Genomic DNA, 23,003 nt, shown 5'->3' with positions numbered 1-23,003 from the left:
ACTCACCATTCTACTAACAAAACATATCCTTTTTCTTTCTTGGGCTTTACACCCAGTAATAATTCCATCTCCTGTATACTTTAATAATATGTTTACAGTTTCCTACTATTTTAAAAACATTTCAAGAAATAAACCTGCTGTTCAAGTGTATCACAAGAATCTCTCTTCTGCTCTCCCTTATGCATGCAAATATTTGTAATATGTGTAATTTATGGATAATTGAGAAACTGATCATAATTAAAAATGAAACACCTTTCTTCCTGTGTTGATGCAATTAATCTTTGGCTATAGGGTTTTCAAGATGATACCAAGTTAAAAAGAAATTTACTGTTTTGAATCCTTTTTTCCCTCTCTTGGATCTCTAGTTTTGAATCAGCTATATCAGAGGATGTCAAACAAATACCTAGCCAGCATCTCATACAGCTAATATTACTATAGCACACCACAAAACTTATTCTGAACAATGCATTTCAAACATCGAGTAAGAAAGTGCGTAACAAGTAGTTCCTTGTCCATCACTGCAATGACCTTTAGAAATGCAATTTCATTTGAGATTAAATGAAAGATTTAAGTTTTTTTGTAGACCTACAAACAAATTTAAACCTGGATAGTTACTTGGAAACTACTAAAACATGTCCCTCCCCCCTTTCTTATTGGCATATGTAGTAGGATATGGCAGGAACATAGAATACTAAAAGGAGATAAATTCCCCTTGTTTTTTAACATGTATCAAGCACTGAATGCAGCCAACTTTTCATACTTTTTTCACATACCTATTTATTGTATACAAACATTTATAGGTAATGAATGACTTCTGTGGTCCATAAATAATATTTAGAAAACTACTTTTCTACTTTATGGTGTTTTATTCCATTTCTTAAATCTGTAACATCTGTTATTTCTAATTATATACTTTGTTACATTCTTTCAATGGCTGGAAAAAAACTGCATGCATGGACTAAAAATTAATTCTGGGTTATTTTGCACATTACACTGTGTTTTGCATTTTCTCGGTTCCCTTGATAAAAGAAGCAGTTGTTGTAGAAATGGTGTACTACAGACAATTACTCAGTCAACTGTGCTACAAAGAGAGCTATTTGTTTCAGTAACTGTAAATGAAGAATGGAAAAAAAATGCAAGTGTCAACTAAATTTTAAAGATGATACACGGATTCAAGTTAGTCTTTCAAGCAATGCAATATTTCTTTCTGAGAGAGAGAGAGAGAGAGAGAGAGAGAGAGAGAGAGAGAGAGAGAATCACTGCTACTTATTGCTTCTTTACTACTCCATCAATGACAACTACATTCAATACGTGTTATTTCACTTTAGACTTTTTATACAAATCCTTGTAGCCTTATTCAAGTTTTACACTCTCCTTTTGAAAGTAACATCAATTATTATCTTCCACTCAAACTTCAATAAAAACTTGATAAAACGAAAAACACCACCAAAAATACTTCACCCTGATATTTGTCAGAATTTAAGGCATTATATGTCCTGAATTTCATACCTGCTTACATTTTGATTTTCTTATTGCACGACAGCATTGCTCTCTTTCTCTCATTTTTGGCACAGATACTAGCAATACATCATTACAAACAGTACCACTACCGTATTCTATATCACTGATAGGCCTCTTTTTGTATCATTTTACTACTTTGCATTTGAATGACACCCCTTTTAACATATTTTACACATTATGACAAGAATAAAATAATGCGTGTCTATATCAAGATTTTGAATGCATTTCAAGGTCTGAACAGTAATAATATCATTAGGTCACTATCTTAATATTCAAAATTAATCAGCCTTGAGGAAGAGCTATGAAAAAGCTATCAGCCGCTAAAATAAAATATTCTATTCTAAATTCCATTTAACCAAAGACTAAATAAAAATGCTGCCTTATTGACATTCATTTTTAATTTATCACAAGACCATACTTAGAAACTTTTATCTATATGCAGAAGGATGCTCAATACAGTAACTCATATCATCTTATAACTGTCATGTAACATACAATGCAGACACAACTTCTCTCCTTCTAGAATATCCTGCCTGTTTCACCACTTTTCCCACTCTCATCACAGATTGTTGCTGAATTTGTTTCCAGGATAACAACATTTTCAAGAAGATAGTATCATTTACTCAGTAGCTGCAACAAATCTCACAAATATAGTGTGTTTTATTTCAAAAGTTATTAATCATGTCTTTATAATTGCTCTAATTAATGACTTCTTTCTATCTATGAACACTATGTGAGTAAAATATCTTGACCAACATTACAAAACGACAAAAATCTTTTTTTGTTTATAGTGTACATTTTGTAATGTTCATAATCAATAGTACCATGTTTATATAAACTCATATTTTGCAATGTTATGGGCAGTAATGGTTCAAACCATCTGAATAATATGATGTAAATCAATAATAACTCATGAGAGTGAACATCTTGTACTGGAAGTTTAGAATGAGTTATTACAAGCAAATAGGATGAAGAATAATGTGCATCTCAACATATAAGTTAAAGCATTGTGCTATAAACAGGAATTAACATATATAGTGAAAAAGTACAGCTGCCACATAAGCACGGGGTTGTTAGGTTGCACATGTACAGTCTTTGGCACATTACTATAACATAATACTGCATAAAAAGACATAGCCAAGACATTCAATGTACAAATACTTCTTTTACCAAAACTGAGAACATATTCGCAATTCCAACAAGGCACATTCAGGTATTTATAAATAATGAAAGAGTACAATGAAATAAAGAGGAAAATTAATGTATACAGATCTAAAAAGGCAAGAAATGTTCAATCAGGCAGAAGACATAGCTTCAGTCATAAGATACATGATACACACCGTTAATGCGCAAAAATACTGTGGGGTTGTGAGACACACAGCTGCCCAAATTTTAATAAGAGGAAATTTGTGGGGAAAATGCAACAATCAAACAATTGCTTACACATATGTATAACATGAGAAAATAAAAACATGCATGTTACAGTGTATATCAGGCATACCATGCTTTCCTTTCCAAGCATTAATTAATTGAGATGATTAGCTGCACACAACTACTGTTAGATGACTTAGGTTAGTTGGTCCTTAAACATTGTTGTTCTAATTCTTGTTCTCCACCTCTTCCTTTGCAGACAATTTGGCACCGACACACACACACACACACACACACACACACACACACAGGGAGAGGGGGGGGGGGGGAGAGGAAGAGGGGAAGAGAAGGGAGGGGAGGGGGGAGAGAGCAGATTGTATACAGGTTTTGAGCTTTGCTGAAAATCAGTGAGCTACCTAAGTCTCACATCTGTCACATCTAACACTTTACTTTCATAACCTACTGTAACATCTATTGGAATATAAATTATTTCTAAGTAAATGTTCCACTACTAAATCCACTTCACACTACTCATTTCCACATGCAGCTGTAAAATCTGCAATGTATCAACAAAGAGTGATCAACAGTTCCCAAATCTCAAAGCTGCACAAAAAGATACTTTTCCTGAACTCACAAGTATAAATCACTTATACTCTCTGAGCAAAATGTAGTCTTAAATACGAGGTTTGTACGTTAATGTGACATGTACTGTGTGCATTTCAGCCATGCTAATGGGACGTGAGCCCTCTTCAGTCTTACGCTGTTGTGAAGATGGAGACAAAGACAGCTGCTGCTGTTGATGAAGATGCTGTGGTTGTTGTGACTGCTGGGGTGATCCCTGCTGCAAATGCTGCTGTTGCTGTTTAGCACCATTTTCTTTATTCTTACGCCGACTTGAACTACGATGTAGATGATGGCGTGACTTCTCACCACGGCTTGATGAACGACGGACATTAGGTCGTTTAAGAGACTCCGCACTTGCGCTCAATCCCAACCCACCTTGAACAATCAGAAAACAATAATTAACGCATTAGTAAGGATACAAATATACCTAGATTCACAGGACATAAGACTGCTGATGTGGTTCTTACTATAATATTGAAGTATGTTAACAGCAGTAGTGGAAAGTGGAAACATGAAGAAGAGGAAAAGTAGGGGGAGGAAAGAAGAAAACAAGAAAAAAGAATAGGATGAATAGATGTGAAAAGGGTCAGGAGATAATATCTCGTTACCTCAGCCACTTCACTAAGTCGAGTGCATCTGCCAACAATTTCATTAGAAGCTATGAGGGGCATCCTGTAAGTAATGCAGCACATTTATTTTTTTCTTGGCCAATTTCAGTTGAAAAAATACAGAATTTGTTGTGGGACGTCATGGAACATTCCCACTTCAACTGCTGTAGTTTCGTGAAGTTCCGATAGATGGCAGCGCTATACATAGCCTTCAAAATGGCGTCAGTAACGAAGGTACATTCCATGCAGAGAGCTGTCATCGAGTTTCTTCTGGTGGAAAATCGAAACATCAATTATTCGTAGATGGTTGCAGAACATCTACAGAGATCTGGTGATGAACAAAGGCACAGTGAGTTGTTGGGTGAGACATCTGTCGCTCTCCTGTATGCTAGCCAGCCGCACACAGCTGTATCTCCCATGTGCAGGCCGGCCACACACAACTGTAACTCCTGCAATGCTGGAATGTGCAGACACTCTCATTTGAAGTTATCAGTGGATCAGAGTCAACCACCTCACTGCAAAACTGGATGTCTCTGTTGGTAGTACTGACGCACCTATCCACCAGTTGGGGTACTAAAAAGTGTGTAGCTGCTGGGTTCCTCGCAGCCTAACAAAAGACCCTATAGAGCAGCAAAGGACTGCAAATTAACCATACGGGGTGTGGAGACCCTGGGAAGTGAGGGTGAGCTGAGGAAACACTTGTGACAGGTGCTGGGCTGCAGCCTCACCATTACAACAGACATCGTGGGTAAGGTAAGTAATGCTTGCTTTATTTGCAGCTGTGTGGTGGGTGTGCAAGCTGACATTGAGTTACTACATTGTAGTGTTCCTATACATGGTCAGGTATTCCCCGTCCAACACTAAACTTACCAGTGCTCATACTAGCCAGCTAAAGATCGCCACTGGTAACCAGGATGTCGACGGATCACATGAGCCTTTGTCAACCATGCACCCAAGCTTAAACGCTTAGAGAATCAAGTCAAAGATCTTGGTTTAGTGAATTCAGGCCTTACACAGAAATCACCAAATGGGGAATTGTGGGATAAGGTTATCCATTTACAACTTGAAAATGTCTTGTTGAATTAACGGGAAAATGCACGACAGGAAGAGGGTTCTGTTCCTGGATAGGTCAATCAGCAGCAAACATCCAAGCCCTTAGGGCAGGGTCAGACAGAAGGTTGGGGGTTATTTAAGGGGACACTGTACATGAAATTCGTTGAAAATTGACATTTTCTGTTTTCTACTCCATAATGTACTTTGTACTTTCCTGAACATTTTGGTATAAAATCAGACAATTGTGAGACCTTCAAATAATATTTTGAATGTTGACATGTGACTGTCAAATTTTGCGGCTATGCATATACTGCCACAGTTGAGCAGTCGTGTCTTGGGAACTACAGTGTCTAGAAGGCTGTGAATTACTTTGTTCTGTGCCTACTGCTACATCTCAGAAGTTGGAATTATGAATAAACAAATCAGTCCTTTGTTTCTGAAACTAGTTTTTATTGAAAGTAGTGCAATAATTGGCTATTTTTGTAGTAAGATAATTTCTATTGCTTTTTACACATAAATAAAATGACTTAAGTGTAAAAGTAACTTCAAAAAATGCAAATTTGCTGGCAACAGGTATGTGAGACCTGCATTTTCTTCTGAAGTACTTGAAAACACATGTGCTAGCAGTGAAGGAAACCACAATAATGCTTCTGAAGTGACCACGCTCCCTAGTGCATCGAAAAGGAAAGTAACTTTAGAAACGTGTGACAATGGTAAAAGTAATGAGATTATGAACAATGTCATTATTGATCTGCAAATCCTTGCACAAGTTCTTTATGAAACTCTCTCTTGCTGTCTTTGTGGTGGTGAAGTTGAAGTTGGTAATATTGGAGCTAGAATAGGTGTGTCTAAATTAATTACTAAATGTCAGAAGTGCAAAAACGGAAAAGCATTTCATACTTCTTCAAAGTGTCCAGGTAATGAATTGTATGATACTTATGTGAGACTGTTTTATGGCCTTAGATGCATTGGTGAAGGTGCAAGGGCTGGTAATGTTCTCTGCACTGTGTTGAATTTGCCAAAACCACCTCATAGGTACGTGTAATACGTAACAGCAATTGGGGACTCTGTAAATGCTGTGGCTGAAGAGTCAATGGTTGCTGCTACATCGGAGGATGTTGAACAAAATGAGGGTGACACAGATACCTGCATTGCTGTGGGTGGATCCTGGCAAAAGCATGGGTTTAGTTCTAAAAACTGTTTTACACGTGGAATAAGTATTGATACTGGAAAAGTTTTGGATTTTGAAGTTCTCAGTAAGTACTGCCAAGGTTGTACAGTGAACCAGAAGAACAGATTACTTCATAAGCAGCAGTGTATAGAAAATTATGATGGCACAAGTGGAGGAATGGAAGCTAAAGGAGCAGTTAACATTTTCCAGCATTTGCAGCAGGAGAGAGGTGTCAGATATGTGAATTACTTAGGTGATGGAGACAGCAAGGCTTTCATTGCAGTACAAAACAGTAAGCCATATGATGTTCCTATACAAAAACTTGAGTGTGTAGGACATGTCAAGAAAAGGATGGGAACACATCTGCATAACCTAAAAACCAAGCTGGGGGAACACAAAACTGTCTGCTGGCGAGACAATAAAACGGGCTGGAAGACTAACAGACAAAGTAATTGGTGAATTACACGAATATGATAGGATGGCCATTAGAGATAACTGTGATAATTTAGAGAAGATGAAAATAGTTGTGTGGAGCACTTTCTTTCATCGAATATCAACTGATGAAAAGCCATGTCATACTTTGTGTCCACCTTCCACCAAACACTTGGTGTAAATATAGGCAAGCTGAATTTTCTGGAACCCTGCATGAATTTACACATAAACATTCTCTTCCTTTGGCAGTAATGGAGGCAATCAAACCTACTTATGGAGATTTGGCAAATCCTGAGCTGCTAAAGAAGTGTTTACATGGGAAGACCCAGAATGTGAATAAGCCCTTCAATAATGTGTGGTGCCGTGTGCCTAAAAATGTATTTGTTGGCCTTATGATGGTAAAGTTAGCAGTGTCTGATGCTATAATAACTTTTAATGGCAGGTACTATGAAAGACGTAAGGTTCTGGATAAGTTAGGGGTAAGATTTTGACAGAACACAGCTAAAGGACTGCGGGAACAGGATGAGCTTCGTGTACGTGAAGCAGAGTTAGCTGCTCAGCAAATGATAAAAGAAGCAAGAAAGAAAAGGAGGAGGCAAGCACTGGGCTGTTGTGACACCGAAGAAGACACAGACTATGGGTCAGGGCAATTCCAGTGCATAAAAGATGCAGAAATGTAAGTCTGTATAAGAATTTGTAATAAAAAAGTTTTAAACCTCAATATCTCTAAACTACATTTTTTTGCAATAAATGACGCATTTTCTAAAAAAGTCCTGACGGTAGATACATGAAATTTTCACAGCATGCCAAGTGTGAGATTCAATACAGATAATTAAAATATCCTGAGTTGTTTTGTTTTTATGTTCATTTATTTACAAAATTCTGTCAAACAATTGAAATTGAGCGTTTGAGATAAAAAAAAAAAAAAGAAGAGGAAAGAAAGATAGATAACATGCACCACGATACAATTTTTGTAATAATTCTAGTTCAGTGTATCTAGAAAGGTGCATTCAATAGTTATGGAAAATTGTAAGTTGGTGTCTTAGAAAGTTTCCAAGATAATGGATTACAAAATTCGATAATTTAACATTGGTGGCATAGGACATACAATGTCCTCTTAAGATGTTACTGAATCCGCTTTGGTCTGTGGCCTATCAATTGATACTAATGAACAAGTGATAAATTTGTAGTAACTAACACTGTTTGCAGGGCCAAGCAGCTGCCTTGTGAGTCACTGATTGGTGATATTTCATGTTATTTAGCCTACCTCCTGACACATAATAAATTAAGTAGAGTAGTTTCAAAAGAAAGCCCCTGATGAAAGTGTACTATTAAGTGGGTTATGAAGGAGAATGCTAGAAGGAAATGTGTCTAGCCAATTCCACAATGATCTTGCGAGTTGATATTTTACCAGGTTCAGGGATGTAAGGAATTCTTCGTGCACTATATTGAGGATATTTGAATTGCTATGACAACTTTGTGCCTTGGTGTTTCAGAGTCAGAAGCAATAAATAACATATTAGAAGATATGTGCCTGACAGACTGTTTGTGGATTCTGTTTCCTAGCAAGCCTCAAACCTGCTGCAAGTTAGATAGGTTATTGTTGAGTACTGAAAAGTCTATTTCAATGACGAGAAACGTGGTCCACTTCTAACCCAAGTTTGGAAAAATTGACCACTCACAAGGGAACATCCCCATCGTACCCCCCTCAGATTTAGTTATAAGTTGGCACAGTGGACAGGCCTTGAAAAACTAAACACAGATCAATCGAGAAAACAGGAAGAAGTTGTGTGGAACTATGAAAAAAAAAAAGCAAAATATACAAACTGAGTAGTCCATGCACAGGATAGGCAACATCAAGGCTAATGTGAGCTCAGAAGCGCCGTGGTCCCGTCGTTAGCGTGAGCAGCTGCCGAACGAGAGGTCCTTGGTTCAAGTCTTCCCTCAAGTGAAAAGTTTAATTTTTTATTTTCAGACAATTATTATCTGTCCGTCCGATGTGATCACTTTTTTTGGGAGTGGTTATCACATCCACAAGGAAACCTAAATCGGGCAAGATAGAAGAATCTTTTTACCCATTCGTCAAGTGTACAAGTTAGGTGGGTCGACAACATATTCATGTCATGTGACGCACATGCCGTCACCAGTGTCGAATAGAATACATCAGACGTGTTTTCCTGTGGAGGAATCGGTTGACCTATGACCTTGCGATCAAATGTATTCGGTTACCATTGGAGAGGCACATCCTTTCGTCTACTAATCGCATGGTTTTGCGGTGTGGTCGCAAAACACAGACACTAAACTTATTACAGTGAACAGAGACGTCAATAAACGAACGGACAGATCATAACTTTGCGAAAAAAAAAGTAAAAATTTCACTCGAGGGAAGACTTGAACCAAGGACCTCTCATTCCGCAGCTGCTCACGCTAACCACGGGACCACGGTGCTCCAGAGCTCATATTAGCGTTGTTGTTGCATATCTTGCACATTGACTACTCAGTTTGTATATTTTGCTTATTTTTTTCATAGTTCCACACAACTTCTTCCTGTTTTCTCGATTGATCTGTGTTCAGTTTTTCAAGATCTATCCACTGTGCCAACTTATAACTAAATCTGAGGGGGGTGCGATGGGGAGGTTCCCTTGTCAGTATAGCCAGACTAATCCTAACTCAGACTACATGATGGCATATTGTAGCCATACAGGACAGTTAGTATGTGATTGGCTGGTACCACAGGAGAAAGGTGGGCACAGTTTACATCATACGGGTGCAGGCTGGTATAGGAGCCTACATGGGTTATTAAAATGCTGGTGTAAGATCAGGGCTCTTTCATGGGTTATTCTACCATTTGGGTGTGCTACTGTGAACCATGAACGAGTGTGAACAACAATGGACTTAGAGAGAAATCTATCACTAATGGATCCAAGGTGATACAACAAATTTTTCACATGTGTAAGCTGCCTGGTTTGTAGAAGTCACAAATGTCATGTCGAACGGTCAACATTTCTCATTTCAGTGCAGAGTAGGGGTGGGATCTGTTGGAAGTCTTAGGAGTATAACTTGAGGTACTGATCAATAGATTGGGGGTGACTGATACTACACAATACAAGATTTTGCTCATGGAACAGGTTCCAGTTTGACAATCTCCATATCACTTGTCACCATCCAAGACAAGGGAAGCGAGGAAAATTGCTGACCAACTTTTGGCTGATGGAATAATATGGCCTTCAGTATCCCCTTACACATTGCTGATTTTCTTGGCACCTCAATCAGAATGATATTATGGAATCAGTACCATTACACAATCCACATAATTTCAATGTGGTGGTTTATAGCAAAACCCATAAAGAGCACCTGGACCCTATAGGGCAAGTCCTCTGCTGTCTAAATGAAGTGGGGCTGAAGGTAAAACCATAAGTCAATGTGGCTCAAAAGGAGATTTTATTTCTGGGTCATACAGTGTCCAGTGAAGATATGAGAGTGGACGATGGTTAGACTAAGGCATTCACCTGTTCCCTAGACCTAAGAAAGAGCCGGAGGTAACTAGTTTCATCGGTACGATTTCCTTATTTTTCTCTTTTTTTCAAATTCATTTCAAATTTTTCCCAGCCGGTCACCCCCTTAACTGGTTGCGGTGGAAGGGAGAATGTTTTCAATGGAGTGAAACTCAGCAGGCATCCTTCAATGCCATGCCTCAAAAGCAGCCTTGGCTATTTGTCCTGCAGGCAGAAATGTCTAATTCAGGTGTTGCAGCAGTGTTTCTCCAAGAAAATGGAGAAGAGAAGAAGCCTAGCAGATACGCCTCAAAGTTGTTATGAGTCACAGAGAATAACTATTCTGCATATGAATTTGAGGTGATAGCCGTGTTATTTGGCTTGAAACCGTTCACGTCTTCTCTCGAGCATAAGCTATTTCATTCAGAGATGTGCTACTGGGCACTGACATGGATATTTGCTAAACTGCAGAAGATGAGGAAAAACGTTAAATGTGCTGTGAGGATCTCCACCTTCTATTTTGATGTGTGGCATATAAAAAGGGTGGATAACTGTGTGGCTTTTGCCCTTAGTCAAAGGTTTCAGCCCAAGCTTGAGGTAGAGATCTTTTCACAAAGCACCAAGGAACCTGCTTGTGAGGCACTAGTCTTCCAAGAGATTCTTGGGCTATTTGGAGATTTAGCAAAGACAAACAGGATACACCACCTCAGTTGTAAAGCCTCGGACAATGTGGTATGAGTCCACTGGGTGCCTTAATTTCACTTTCAACACTGCCGTAAAGGAATCTCCTAAGGCCACTCCTACCAAGTTATCATTTGCCTCCCCTGTTAATTTGCCACAGTTGAATTTGTGGTCCATTAATGACCTCCTGTAAGAGGAAAATGATCCCAAGTTCATTAGGCATAACTAGGAAGGCATGCAGCTTTACTGTATGGTTAAATGATGATGGCGTCCTCTTGGGTAAAAAATTCCGGAGGTAAAATAGTCCCCCATTCGGATCTCTGGGCGGGGACTACTCAAGAGGACGTTGTTATCAGGAGAAAGAAAACTGGCGTTCTACGCATTGGAGCGTGGAATGTCAGATTCCTTGATCGGGCAGGTAGGTTAGAAAATTTAAAAAAGGAAATGGATAGGTTAAAGTTAGATATAGTGGGAATTAGTGAAGTTCAGTGGCAGCAGGAACAAGACTTCTGGTCAGGTGAATACAGGGTTATAAATACAAAATCAAATAGGGGTAATGCAGGAGTCGGTTTAATAATGAATAAAAAAAAATAGGAGTGCGGGTAAGCTACTACAAACAGCATAGTGAACGCATTATTGTGGCCAAGATAGACACAAAGCCCACACCAACTACAGTAGTACAAGTTTATATGCCAACTTGCTCTGCAGATGATGATGAAATGTATGAGATAAAAGAAATTATTCAGATAGTGAAGGGAGACGAAAATTTAATAGTCATGGGTGACTTGAATTCGAATATAGGAAAAGGGAGAGAAGGAAACATAGTAGGTGAATATGGATCGGGGGTAAGAAATGAAAGAGGAAGCCGTTTGTTAGAATTTTGCACAGAGCATAACTTAATCATAGCTAACACTTGGTTCAAGAATCATAAAAGAAGGTTGTATACCTGGAAGAATCCTGGAGATACTAAAAGGTATCAGATAGATTATATAATGGTAAGACAGAGATTCAGGAACCGAGTTTTAAATTGTAAGACATTTCCAGGGGAGATGTGGACTCTGACCACAATCTATTGGCTATGAACTGTAGATTAGAACTGAAGAAACTGCAAAAAGTTGGGAATTTAAGGAGATGGGGCCTGGATAAACTGACTAAACCAGAGGTTGTACAGAGTTTCAGGGAGAGCATAAGGGAACAATTAACATAAATGGGGGAAAGAAATACAGTAGAAGAAGAATGGGTAGTTCTGAGGGATGAAGTAGTGAAGGCAGCAGAGGATCAAGTAGGTAAAAAGATGAGGGCTAGTAGAAATCCTTGGGTAACAGAAGAAATATTGAATTTAATTGATGAAAGGAGAAAATATAAAAATGCAGTAAATGAAGCAGGCAAAAAGGAATGCAAACGCCTCAAAAATGAGATCGACAGGAAGTACAAAATGGCTTAGCAGGGATGGCTAGAGGACAAATGTAAGGATGTAGAGGCTTATCTCACTAGGGGTGAGATAGATACTGCCTACAGGAAAATTAAAGAGACCTTTGGAGAAAAGAGAACCACTTGTATGAATATTAAGAGCTCAGATGGAAACCCAGTTCTAAGCAAAGAAGGGAAAGCAGAAAGGTGGATGGAGTATATAGAGGGTTTATACAAGGGCGATGTACTTGAGGACAATATTACGGAAATGGAATGAAGATGAAGTGGGAGATACGATACTGCGTGAAGAGTTTGACAGAGCACTGAAAGACCTGAGTCGAAACAAGGCCCCGGGAATAGACAGCATTCCATTAGAACTACTGACGGCCTTGGGCGAGCGAGTCCTGACAAAACTCTACCATCTGGTGAGCAAGATGTATGAGACAGGCGAAATACCGTCAGACTTCAAGAAGAATATAATAATTCCAATCCCAAAGAAGGGCAGGTGTTGACAGATGTGAAAACTACTGAACTATCAGTTTAATAAGTCACAGCTGCAAAATACTAACGTTAATTCTTTACAGACGAATGGAAAAACTGGTAGAAGCCGACCTCGTGGAGGTCGAGTTTGGATTCCGTAGAAATATTGGAACACGTGAGGCAATACTGACGTTACGACCTATCTTAGAAGAAAGATTAAGGAAAGGCAAACCTACATTTCTAGCATTTGTAGACTTAGAGAAAGCTTTCGACAATGTTGACTGGAATACTCTCTTTCAAATTCTGAAGTTGGCAGGGGTAAAATACAGGGAGCGAAAGGCTATTTACAATTTGTACAGTAACCAGATAGCAGTTATAAGAGTCGAGTGGCATGAAAGGGAAGCAGTGGTTGGGAAGGGAGTGAGGCAGTGTTGTAGCCTCTCCCCGATGTTATTCAATCTGTATATTGAGCAAGCAGTAAAGGAAACAAAAGAAAAATTCGGAGTAGGTATTAAAATCCATGGAGAAAAAAATAAAAACGTTGAGGCACGCTGATGACATTGTCATTCTGTCAGAGGCAGCAAACGACTTGGAAGAGCAGTTGAACGGAATGGACAGTGTCTTGAAAGGAGGATATAAGATGAACATCAACAAAAGCAAAACGAGGATAATGGAATGTAGTCCAATTAAGTTGGGTGATGCTGAGGGAATTAGTTTAGGAAAAGAGACACTTAAAGTAGTAAAGGAGTTTTGCTATTTGGGGAGCACAGTAACTGATGATGGTCGAAGTAGAGAAGATATAAAATGTAGACTGGCAATGGCAAGGAAAGCGTTTCTGAAGAAGAGAAATTTGTTAACATCGAGTATAGATTTAAGTGTCAGGAAGTCGTTTCTGAAAGTATTTGTGTGGAGTGTAGCCATGTATGGAAGTGAAACATGGACGATAAATAGTTTGGACAAGAAGAGAATAGAAGCTTTTGAAATGTGGTGCTACAGGAGAATGCTGAAGATTAGATGGGTAGATCACATAACTAATGAGGAGTTATTGAATAGAATTGGGGAGAAGAGGAAATTGTGGCACAACTTGACAAGAAGAAGGGGCCGGTTGGTAGGACATGTTCTGAGACATCAAGGGATCACAAATTTAGCATTGGAGGGCATCGTGGAGGGTAAAAATCGTAGAGGGAGACCAAGAGATGAATACATTAAGCAGATTCAGAAGTACTGGGAGATGAAGCTCGCACAGGATAGGGTAGCATGGAGAGCTGCATCAAACCAGTCTCAGAACTGAAGACCACAACAACAGGAAGCTGCCAAGAACCTCACTGTGGCTGGAAGACCTAACATTCCTAAAACACATCTGGGCACAAAGTAAAGCAGGACAGAAAGGTCACTTCTAAAATGTTGCCAAATTTTGTGGAACCATACAAGATAGTTAAGATGGCTTTCCCAGTCAGCCTCCCCATCCAAGACCTATCCAACACTAAACTTACCAGGACTCACGTTATCCAACTAAAGATCACTGATGGTCACCAAGATGATGAGGGAGTTCATGAGACTTAGTCAGTCCTGCATGCAACTCAAGGGGGAGACGACTGAGCCATGTGTGTTAGATATTGGAGCTGGTCACTTAGATTGATAGTAGCTGTTCATAGCAAATGTCTCTGATCAGTTGCTAGGTAACCAAAGGATGCGTTCCTGTCAGGGAGCAGGGTGGTACTATGCAACAATGTACGGACATGCATGGTATACTAGGGTCTTGTCAGCGGAATTGTGAATAGTTCGGGGTCTACTGCTCCTATGCATGTACTGACATCTCTTTGTGCTGAACATCATGTTAGATGCCGTGTTTCTAGACTTCCGCAAGGCATTTGATACAGTTCCCCACAGTCATTTAATGTACAAAGTAAGAGCGTATGGACTATCAGACCAATTGTGTGATTGGATTGAAAAGTTCCTAGATAACAGAATGCAGCATGTCATTCTCAATGGAGAGAAGTCTTCCAAAGTAAGTGTGATTTCAGGTGTGCCGCAGGGCAGTGTCATAGGACCATTGCTATTCACAATATATATAAATGACCTTGTGGATAACATCGAAAGTTAACTGAGGCTTTTTGCACATGATGCTGTAGTATATCAAGAGGTTGTAACAATGGAAAATTGTACTGAAATGTAGGACGATCTTCAACGAATTGATGCATGGTGCAAGGAATGGCAATTGAATCTCAATGTAGACAAATGTAATGTGCTGCGAATACACAGAAAGAAAGATCCTTTATCATTTAGCTACAATATAGCAGGTCATCAACTGGAAACAGTTAATTCCATAAATTATCTGGGAGTAGGCATTAGGAGTGATTTAAAATGGAATGACCATATAAAATTAATCGTCGGTAAAGCAGATGCCAGACTGAGATTCATTGGAAGAATCCTAAGGAAATGCAATCGGAAAACAAAGGAAGTAGGTTACAGTACACTTGTTCGCCCACTGCTTGAATGCTGCTCACCAGTGTGGGATCTGTACCAGATAGGGTTGATAAAAGAGAGAGAGAAGAGCCAATGGAGAGCAGCGCGCTTCGTTACAGGATCATTTAGTAATCGCGAAAGCGGAGATGATAGATAAATTCCAGTAGAAGACTCTGCAAGAGAGACAGTCAGTAGCTCAGTACGGGCTTTTGTTGAAGTTTCGAGAACATACCTCCACCAAGGAGTCAAGCAGTATATTGCTCCCTCCTACGTATATCTCGTGAAGAGACCATGAGGATAAAATCAGAGAGATTAGAGCCAACACAGAGGCATATCGACAATCTTTCAATCTTTCTTCCCATGAACAATACAAGACTGGAATAGAAGGGAGAACCAATAGAGGTACTCGAGGTACCCTCCGCTACACACCATCAGGTGGTTGGTTGGTTTGGGGGATTAAAGGGACCAGACTGCTATGGTCATCGGTCCCTTTTTCCAAAGACAAAGAACACCCACAGAGAATAAAAACGAGGAACAAAAGAGATCACAGACGATACAGGACAAGAGAAACTGAGACAAAGACAAGACAAAACGAACTAAAAGCACACAGAGTGTGACGGTGGTTGGCCGACCAGAGAAATAAAAAAGGAAAAGCCAACCACTGGAAACACATTAAAAAATCAGTTTAAAACCGGAGGCCAAAGGCCAGAATCAACACAAAACAATAAGATAAAAACAGAAACACTCAGAGTAAAGAATAAAAACCCCCTGCCCGAATAAAACGTAAAACTAAGTCAGCCATAGCCGGGTCATCTGTTAAAAGGGCAGGGAGCGAGTCAGGCAGTGCGAACGACTGCCTGAGCGCAGCTAAAAACGGACACTCCAATAAAACATGAACCACGGATAAAACGGAGCCGCAGCGACATAGAGGCGCATCCTCACGGCGCAATAAGTGGCCGTGGGTAAGCTGAGTGTGCCCAATGCGCAGCCGGCAGAGGACAACAGACTCCTTGCGAGAAACCCGCAAGGAGGAGCGCCACACACCGGTAGCCCCCTTGATGGCCCGAAGTTTGTTGCATGAAGGCAGGGCGCGCCATTCAGTGTCCCAAAGGTCCAGAATTTTGCGGCGTAGGAACGCCCGCAAATCTGTCTCCGGGAGGCCAACGTCCAGAGATGGTGCACTAGTCGCCTCTTTCGCCAGCCGGTCAACATTCTCGTTGCCGGGGATCCCAACATGGCCTGGGGTCCACACGAAGACCGCAGAGCGGCCGCAACGCGCAAGAGTATGCAGGGACTCATGGATAGCCATCACCAGACGGGAACGAGGAAAACACTGGTCGAGTGCCCGTAAACTGCTCAGGGAATCGCTACAGATAACGAAGGACTCACCTGAGCAGGAGCGGATATACTCTAGGGCTCGAAAGATGGCGACCAGCTCAGCAGTGTAAACGCTGCAGCCAGCCGGCAAAGAACGTTGTTCGGAATGGTCCCCTAGAGTGAGCGCATACCCGACTCGACCAGCAACCATCGAGCCGTCGGTGTAAACAATGCCAGAGCCCTGATACGTGGCCAGGATGGAATAAAAGCGGCGGCGGAAGGCCTCTGGAGGGACTGAGTCCTTCGAGCCCTGTGCCAAGTCTAGCCGAAGGCAAGGGCGAGGAACGCACCACGGGGGTGTACGTAGAGGGGCCCGGAAAGGAGGTGGAACAGGGACAAGCCCAAGCCCGGAGAGAAGCTCCTTGACGCGTATGGCGATCGGACAACCCGACCGGGGCCGACGTTCCGGCAGACGGACGACTGACTGCGGGAACAGTAGGCGATAGTTAGGATGCCCGGGCGAGCTTAGAACATGGGCAGCATAAGCGGCCAGCAAACGTTGGCGCCGGAACCGCAGTGGAGGGACACCTGCCTCCACGAGTAAGCTGTCCACAGGGCTGGTGCGGAAAGCACCAGTGGCAAGGCGTATCCCGCTGTGGAGGATTGGGTCCAGCACCCGCAACGCAGACGGGGATGCTGAGCCATATGCCAGGCACCCATAATCCAGACGGGACTGGATTAACGCCTGGTAGAGCCGTAACAGGGTAGAGCGGTCGGCTCCCCAGCGGGTGTGGCTCAAACATCGCAGTGCATTGAGATGCCGCCAACACGTCTGTTTGAGCTGCCGGATATGAGGCAGCCAAGTCAACCGGGCATCGAAAACCACCCCCAAAAACCTGTGTGATTCCACCACCGAAAGAAGTGCGCCGTTAAGAGAAAGCTGCGGCTCCGGGTGGACAGTACGTCGCCGGCAGAAATGCATAACGCAGGTCTTGGCTGCCGAAAACTGAAACCCATGCGCTACAGCCCAAGACTGCGCCCTACGGATAGCGCCCTGTAGCTGACGTTCAACAGCTGCAATGCCAGTAGAGCTGTAGTAAAGGCAGAAGTCGTCAGCATACAGGGAAGCAGAGACAGAATTTCCCACGGCCGCAGCAAGCCCGTTAATGGCTATTAAAAACAGACAGACACTTAAAACAGAGCCCTGTGGCACACCGTTCTCCTGGACGTGGGAGGAACTATACGAGGCCGCGACTTGCACGCGGAAGGTACGACACGACAGAAAATTGCGGATAAAAATCGGCAGAGGACCCCGAAGACCCCATCCATGAAGCGTAGAAAGAATGTGATGACGCCACGTCGTATCGTACGCCTTCCGCATGTCGAAAAAGACAGCGACCAGGTGCTGACGGCGGGAAAAGGCAGTACGGATGGCCGACTCCAGGCTCACCAGATTGTCGGCGGCGGAGCGGCCTTTACGGAACCCACCCTGAGATGGAGCCAGAAGGCCCCGAGACTCCAGTACCCAATTCAAGCGCCGGCTCACCATCCGTTCAAGCAACTTGCAAAGAACGTTGGTGAGGCTAATGGGACGGTAGCTGTCCACCTCCAGAGGGTTCTTTCCAGGCTTCAAAACGGGGATGACAATGCCTTCCCGCCATTGCGACGGAAACTCCCCCTCGACCCAAAGACGGTTGTAAAGATCGAGAAGGCGCCGCTGGCAGTCCACTGAAAGGTGTTTCAGCATCTGACAGTGGATGCCATCTGGCCCTGGAGCGGTATCAGGGCAAGCAGCGAGGGCACTGCGAAATTCCCACTCACTAAATGGAGCATTGTAAGATTCTGGGTGGGTGGTGCGAAACGAAAGGCTCCGACGTTCCATCCGCTCTTTAATGGATCGGAAGGCCTGGGGGTAATTCGCAGAAGCGGAACTCATAGCAAAATGCTCTGCTAAGCGATTTGCAATGACGTCGGAGTCAGTACAAACCGCTCCATTCAGTGAGAGCGCAGGGACGCTGACAGGTGGCCGATAGCCGTAGACGCGTCGAATCTTGGCCCACACCTGCGATGGAGTGACATGGAGGCCAATCGTGGACACATACCGCTCCCAGCACTCCTTCTTGCCTTGGCGGATAAGGAGGCGGGCCCGCGCACGCAGCCGTTTGAAGGCGATAAGGTGGTCGAGGGAGGGGTGTCGCTTGTGACGCTGGAGCGCCCGCCGGCGATCTTTAATCGCTTCAGCGATCTCAGGCGACCACCAAGGCACAGCCTTCCGCCGAGGGGACCCACAGGAATGGGGAATGGCAGATTCGGCGGCAGTAACGATGCCGGTGGTGACCGATTGAACCACCGCATCAATGTCATCGGTAGAGAGAGGCTCAAAAGCGGCAGTGGAGGAGAACAAGTCCCAGTCAGCCTTATTCATAGCCCATCTGCTAGGGCGCCCAGAAGAGTGGCGCTGTGGTAGTGACAAAAAGATCGGAAAATGGTCACTACCACACAGGTCGTCATGCACACTCCATTGGACAGACGGTAAGAGGCTATGGCTACAGATGGAAAGGTCAATGGCGGAGTAGGTGCCATGCGCCACACTGAAGTGTGTGAAGGCACCATCATTTAACAGCGAGAGATCGAGCTGCGACAATAAATGCTCAACGATGGTGCCTCGACCTGTTGCCACAGACCCACCCCACAGAGGGTTATGGGCGTTGAAGTCGCCCAATAGCAAGAAAGGTGGCGGCAATTGGGCGACCAGTGCAGCCAGGACATGCTGCGAGACATCACCATCCGGTGGAATGTAAAGACTGCAGACGGTAACAGCCTGTGGCGTCCACACGCGTACAGCAACAGCCTCTAAAGGCGTCTGGAGAGGGACAGACTCGCTATGCAGAGTGTGAAGGACATATATGCAGACGCCACCAGACACCCTTTCATAAGCTGCTCGGTTCTTGTAATAACCCCGATAGCCACGGAGGGCGGGGGTTCGCATCGCCGGAAACCAAGTTTCCTGGAGAGCAATGCAGAAGAAAGGGCGAAGGCTGAGAAGTTGGCGGAGCTCAGCTAAATGGTGGAAGAAACCGCTGCAGTTCCACTGGAGGATGGTATTGTCCATGGCTAAGAAAGGCGTGACAGGACGGGGAAGGCAGATTACGCCGCTGGGTCACCTGCTGCCTCCGATTGAGCACACGTGCTAGTGTTATCCATGGCGTCTGAGGGACCGGCGAGTTCTAGGTCCTCAGCGGACGCCAGGATCTCCACCTCGTCCTCAGACGCAGAGCTGTAAGGTGGCGGTGGGGTGGCTGCCACCGCGAGTTCCTTGGGCTTAGAGCTCTTCTTCTTTGATTTCTCACGCTGCTCCTTGGGTTTAACTGGCTGGGAGGGCTTCACCGATTCAGTCTCCGGGACTGAGGAGGATCGTGACGCCCGTCGACCAGCTGAATGCGGGCACTTACGCCACTGGCGGTCGTCAGCCTTCCCACTGGTGGAAACCTGGGAAGGGAGGGACTCGAGGGACCCCTTGCGAGCGTGAGAAGCCGAAGAAGTTGGACACTTCTCCGGCTTAGAAGCAGGGACGGACGTCCCTGATGGGGGGGATGGTGTTGCCCCTGAGGTAGGTGGCGCAGGAGCAACCCGGTGGGTAGAGCCCCCCACTGGCAAGGGGGCAGGAGGAGTCTTACTGGTTATCGAGCTGGTTGGAAGTCGTGATACTGATGGGGCGGGCACAGGTGTCGTAGCGGCGGCGTAGGATGACGTCATTCGCACGGGATGTAATCGGTCGTATTTCCGCTTGGCTTCAGTATAAGTCAGTCGGTCCAGGGTCTTATATTCCATGATTTTGCGTTCTTTCTGGAAGATTCTGCAGTCTGGCGAGCAAGGTGAATGGTGCTCCCCGCAGTTGACACAGATGGGAGGCGGGGCACATGGAGTATCGGGATGAGACGGGCGTCCGCAATCTCGACATGTGAGGCTGGAAGTGCAGCGGGAAGACATATGGCCAAACTTCCAGCACTTGAAGCACCGCATCGGGGGAGGAATATAGGGCCTGACGTCACATCGGTAGACCATCACCTTGACCTTTTCCGGTAACGTATCACCCTCGAAGGCCAAGATGAAGGCACCGGTAGCTATCTGATTTTCCTTCGGACCCCGATGAACGCGCCGGACGAAATGTACACCTCTGCGCTCTAAGTTGGCGCGCAGCTCGTCATCAGACTGCAAAAGAAGGTCCTTATGGTAAATAACTCCCTGGACCATATTTAAACTCTTATGCGGTGTGATCGTAACAGCAACATCCCCCAACTTATCACAAGCAAGTAACCGTCGTGACTGGGCAGAGGATGCCGTTTGGATCAGGACCGATCCAGAGCGCATTTTTGACAAGCCCTCCACCTCCCCAAACTTGTCCTCTAAATGCTCGACGAAGAACTGAGGCTTGGTTGAGAGAAAAGACTCCCCATCAGCTCTCGTACAAACTAAGAATCGGGGCGAATAAGTGCTACTGCCATCCTGAGATTTACGTTCCTCCCACGGCGTGGCCAGAGAGGGGAACGTTTTCGGATTGTACTTTTCAGCATTAAATTGAGCCCGAGAACGCTTAGAGACTGCTGGCGGCTGGCCGCCAGCGACAGATGATGTACCACGCTTCATTGCGGGTCATCCGCCCTGATGCCACCTACTCCGACCAAGGGCCCTCCCCACGGGCGCCACCCAGCCACAGCAAAGGCCACCTGGCAGGATGGCCATTGCCGGGAGTCCTGATGCCCCAGGGAGATGGGCATCTACTCCTTGGCATACGTGGGGAGTGAACGGCGCAGGCATCAGTAGAGCGATCCCTGTGTTGTCAGGGGGCTACAACCAAGAGGGTACATGGCGACCCCACCACAACGGACTGGCTACCGTGCTGGATCTTAGGTGCAAAAATGGCCAAGGTCGTCGTCACAGTTAAAAGAAACACTGCAGAGTGCAGCGTGGTAATCGCCCAAGAGGTCGAAAACGAGCGGGACACCATTGCAACGACGAGAAAGACGGCTATAGGTCTAATTGCACGAAGGATACAGTGCACCACGTAAGGTGCCCTTCCCCAATTGGCTCGCTCTTCGGAATAATTTAGATAGATGGAGGTCAAACCCGAGAGGGGACCATCACATAAGGCCGAAACGTTGGAGACTCCATTTAGTCGCCTCTTACGACAGGCAGGAATACCGCGGGTCTATTCTAACCCCCGAACCCGCAGGGGGGACCATCAGGTGGCTTGCGAAGTATGGATGTGGATGTAGATGTAGAAGTCAGCAGCCTGGCTTGCAATGTGTGTTGCTGGCATCAAGACACAAGTTGGCATTCAAACTGTCTGCCAGTCAAACATCTGGAGGAAGAAAATTTGGCTTGGGAATCCATCTCATGTCAGGACTGTGGATTTTATGGTGAGCAACTGTTTCCAGTTATGGACAGCAATTTTTAATTTCATAAACAAGTGTTGCTGCCCCAGACATCCTGGTTATCTCGCTATTTGCTAGCAATTTTCTGGTGGATAGTCTGATATACTGTGAGGCATTAGCACTTATTTGTATCCATACTGGACTATCTCTAGCTGTTTTCAGCATGTTTTGTGACTTGTGGCGAAGGTGAGCTGATCATTAAACTTACTATTGGAAAATTTGGCATTTCTATTGTCATACTGCTGAGTGGTGTAGCTTGATAGTGTCTGCCCAAGTTCTGCATTTTAATACCGTTTAGGGAACTAAATGGTCAAGTTATTGCACTAAAATTTTCTTGACCTTTTGTATTTCTTGTGCTTGTCAACCTTGCTCCACACTTTGTTTCCTTGTTTTAGTGATCCTAGGATTAATGCAGTTTGTATGTTGCAGGGGAATTAACAGCCATTCCACAATTATTACTGCACTGAATCCACGAGAAAGCCCAGAACTGGGTCTTGCTGTGTTGTCCTGTGCGCCTTCGAGTGGAACGAAGTTCACAGTTCTCTCTCTCTCCCTTTTTAAATTGAACAAGAGGCACTTCGGGGTTCTGTTTAATCCTTTATACACCATTGGACAGAGGAATCTTATGTCTTGGCAAGACCGCTGGCCAACTACTTTCATGTATGCACCTTACTATAAGTTGTTTACTGTTGTACTGTATTTGAGTGTGCTCGTCTCTTGTGCTATTATCATGCTGCTTATTTCCCTGGGCTTACGCAGATGTATTCAGTTTATGTATTGCTGGTTGTAGACAGCTATTATGTGCTAGTTCCTCTAAATGAGCATTAAACTTTATTTTATTTGCTTAAAGACATTTATATCTTAATTTGGCAGCCAAGCTGTTAGATAGTCTTTTGCTATAATATCTAGTAATGTTTGCAGTTAATTTTTTAACTTTCCT

The 23,003-nt window shown here is 43.7% G+C and overlaps 1 protein-coding gene across 2 annotated transcripts in view; it reads right to left on the bottom strand.

Annotated features, from left to right (window-relative positions):
* Positions 1-3,244: 3,244 nt before the first annotated feature.
* Positions 3,245-23,003, bottom strand: part of LOC124605105 — a 190,263-nt gene continuing 170,504 nt past the window's right edge. For both annotated transcript variants that reach the window (XM_047136555.1, XM_047136556.1), the window contains one exon: positions 3,245-3,891. In XM_047136555.1, coding sequence (XP_046992511.1) covers positions 3,566-3,891 — 326 coding nt within the window. In that variant the 3' untranslated portion in view covers positions 3,245-3,565. The remainder of the gene's footprint in view (positions 3,892-23,003) is intronic.

The sequence above is a fragment of the Schistocerca americana genome, chromosome 3 (assembly GCF_021461395.2).
Source record: "Schistocerca americana isolate TAMUIC-IGC-003095 chromosome 3, iqSchAmer2.1, whole genome shotgun sequence".
Lineage (NCBI taxonomy): Eukaryota > Metazoa > Arthropoda > Insecta > Orthoptera > Acrididae > Schistocerca > Schistocerca americana.
Note: the sequence above shows the minus strand (reverse complement) of the source record. Positions and strands in the feature narration are given on the sequence as shown.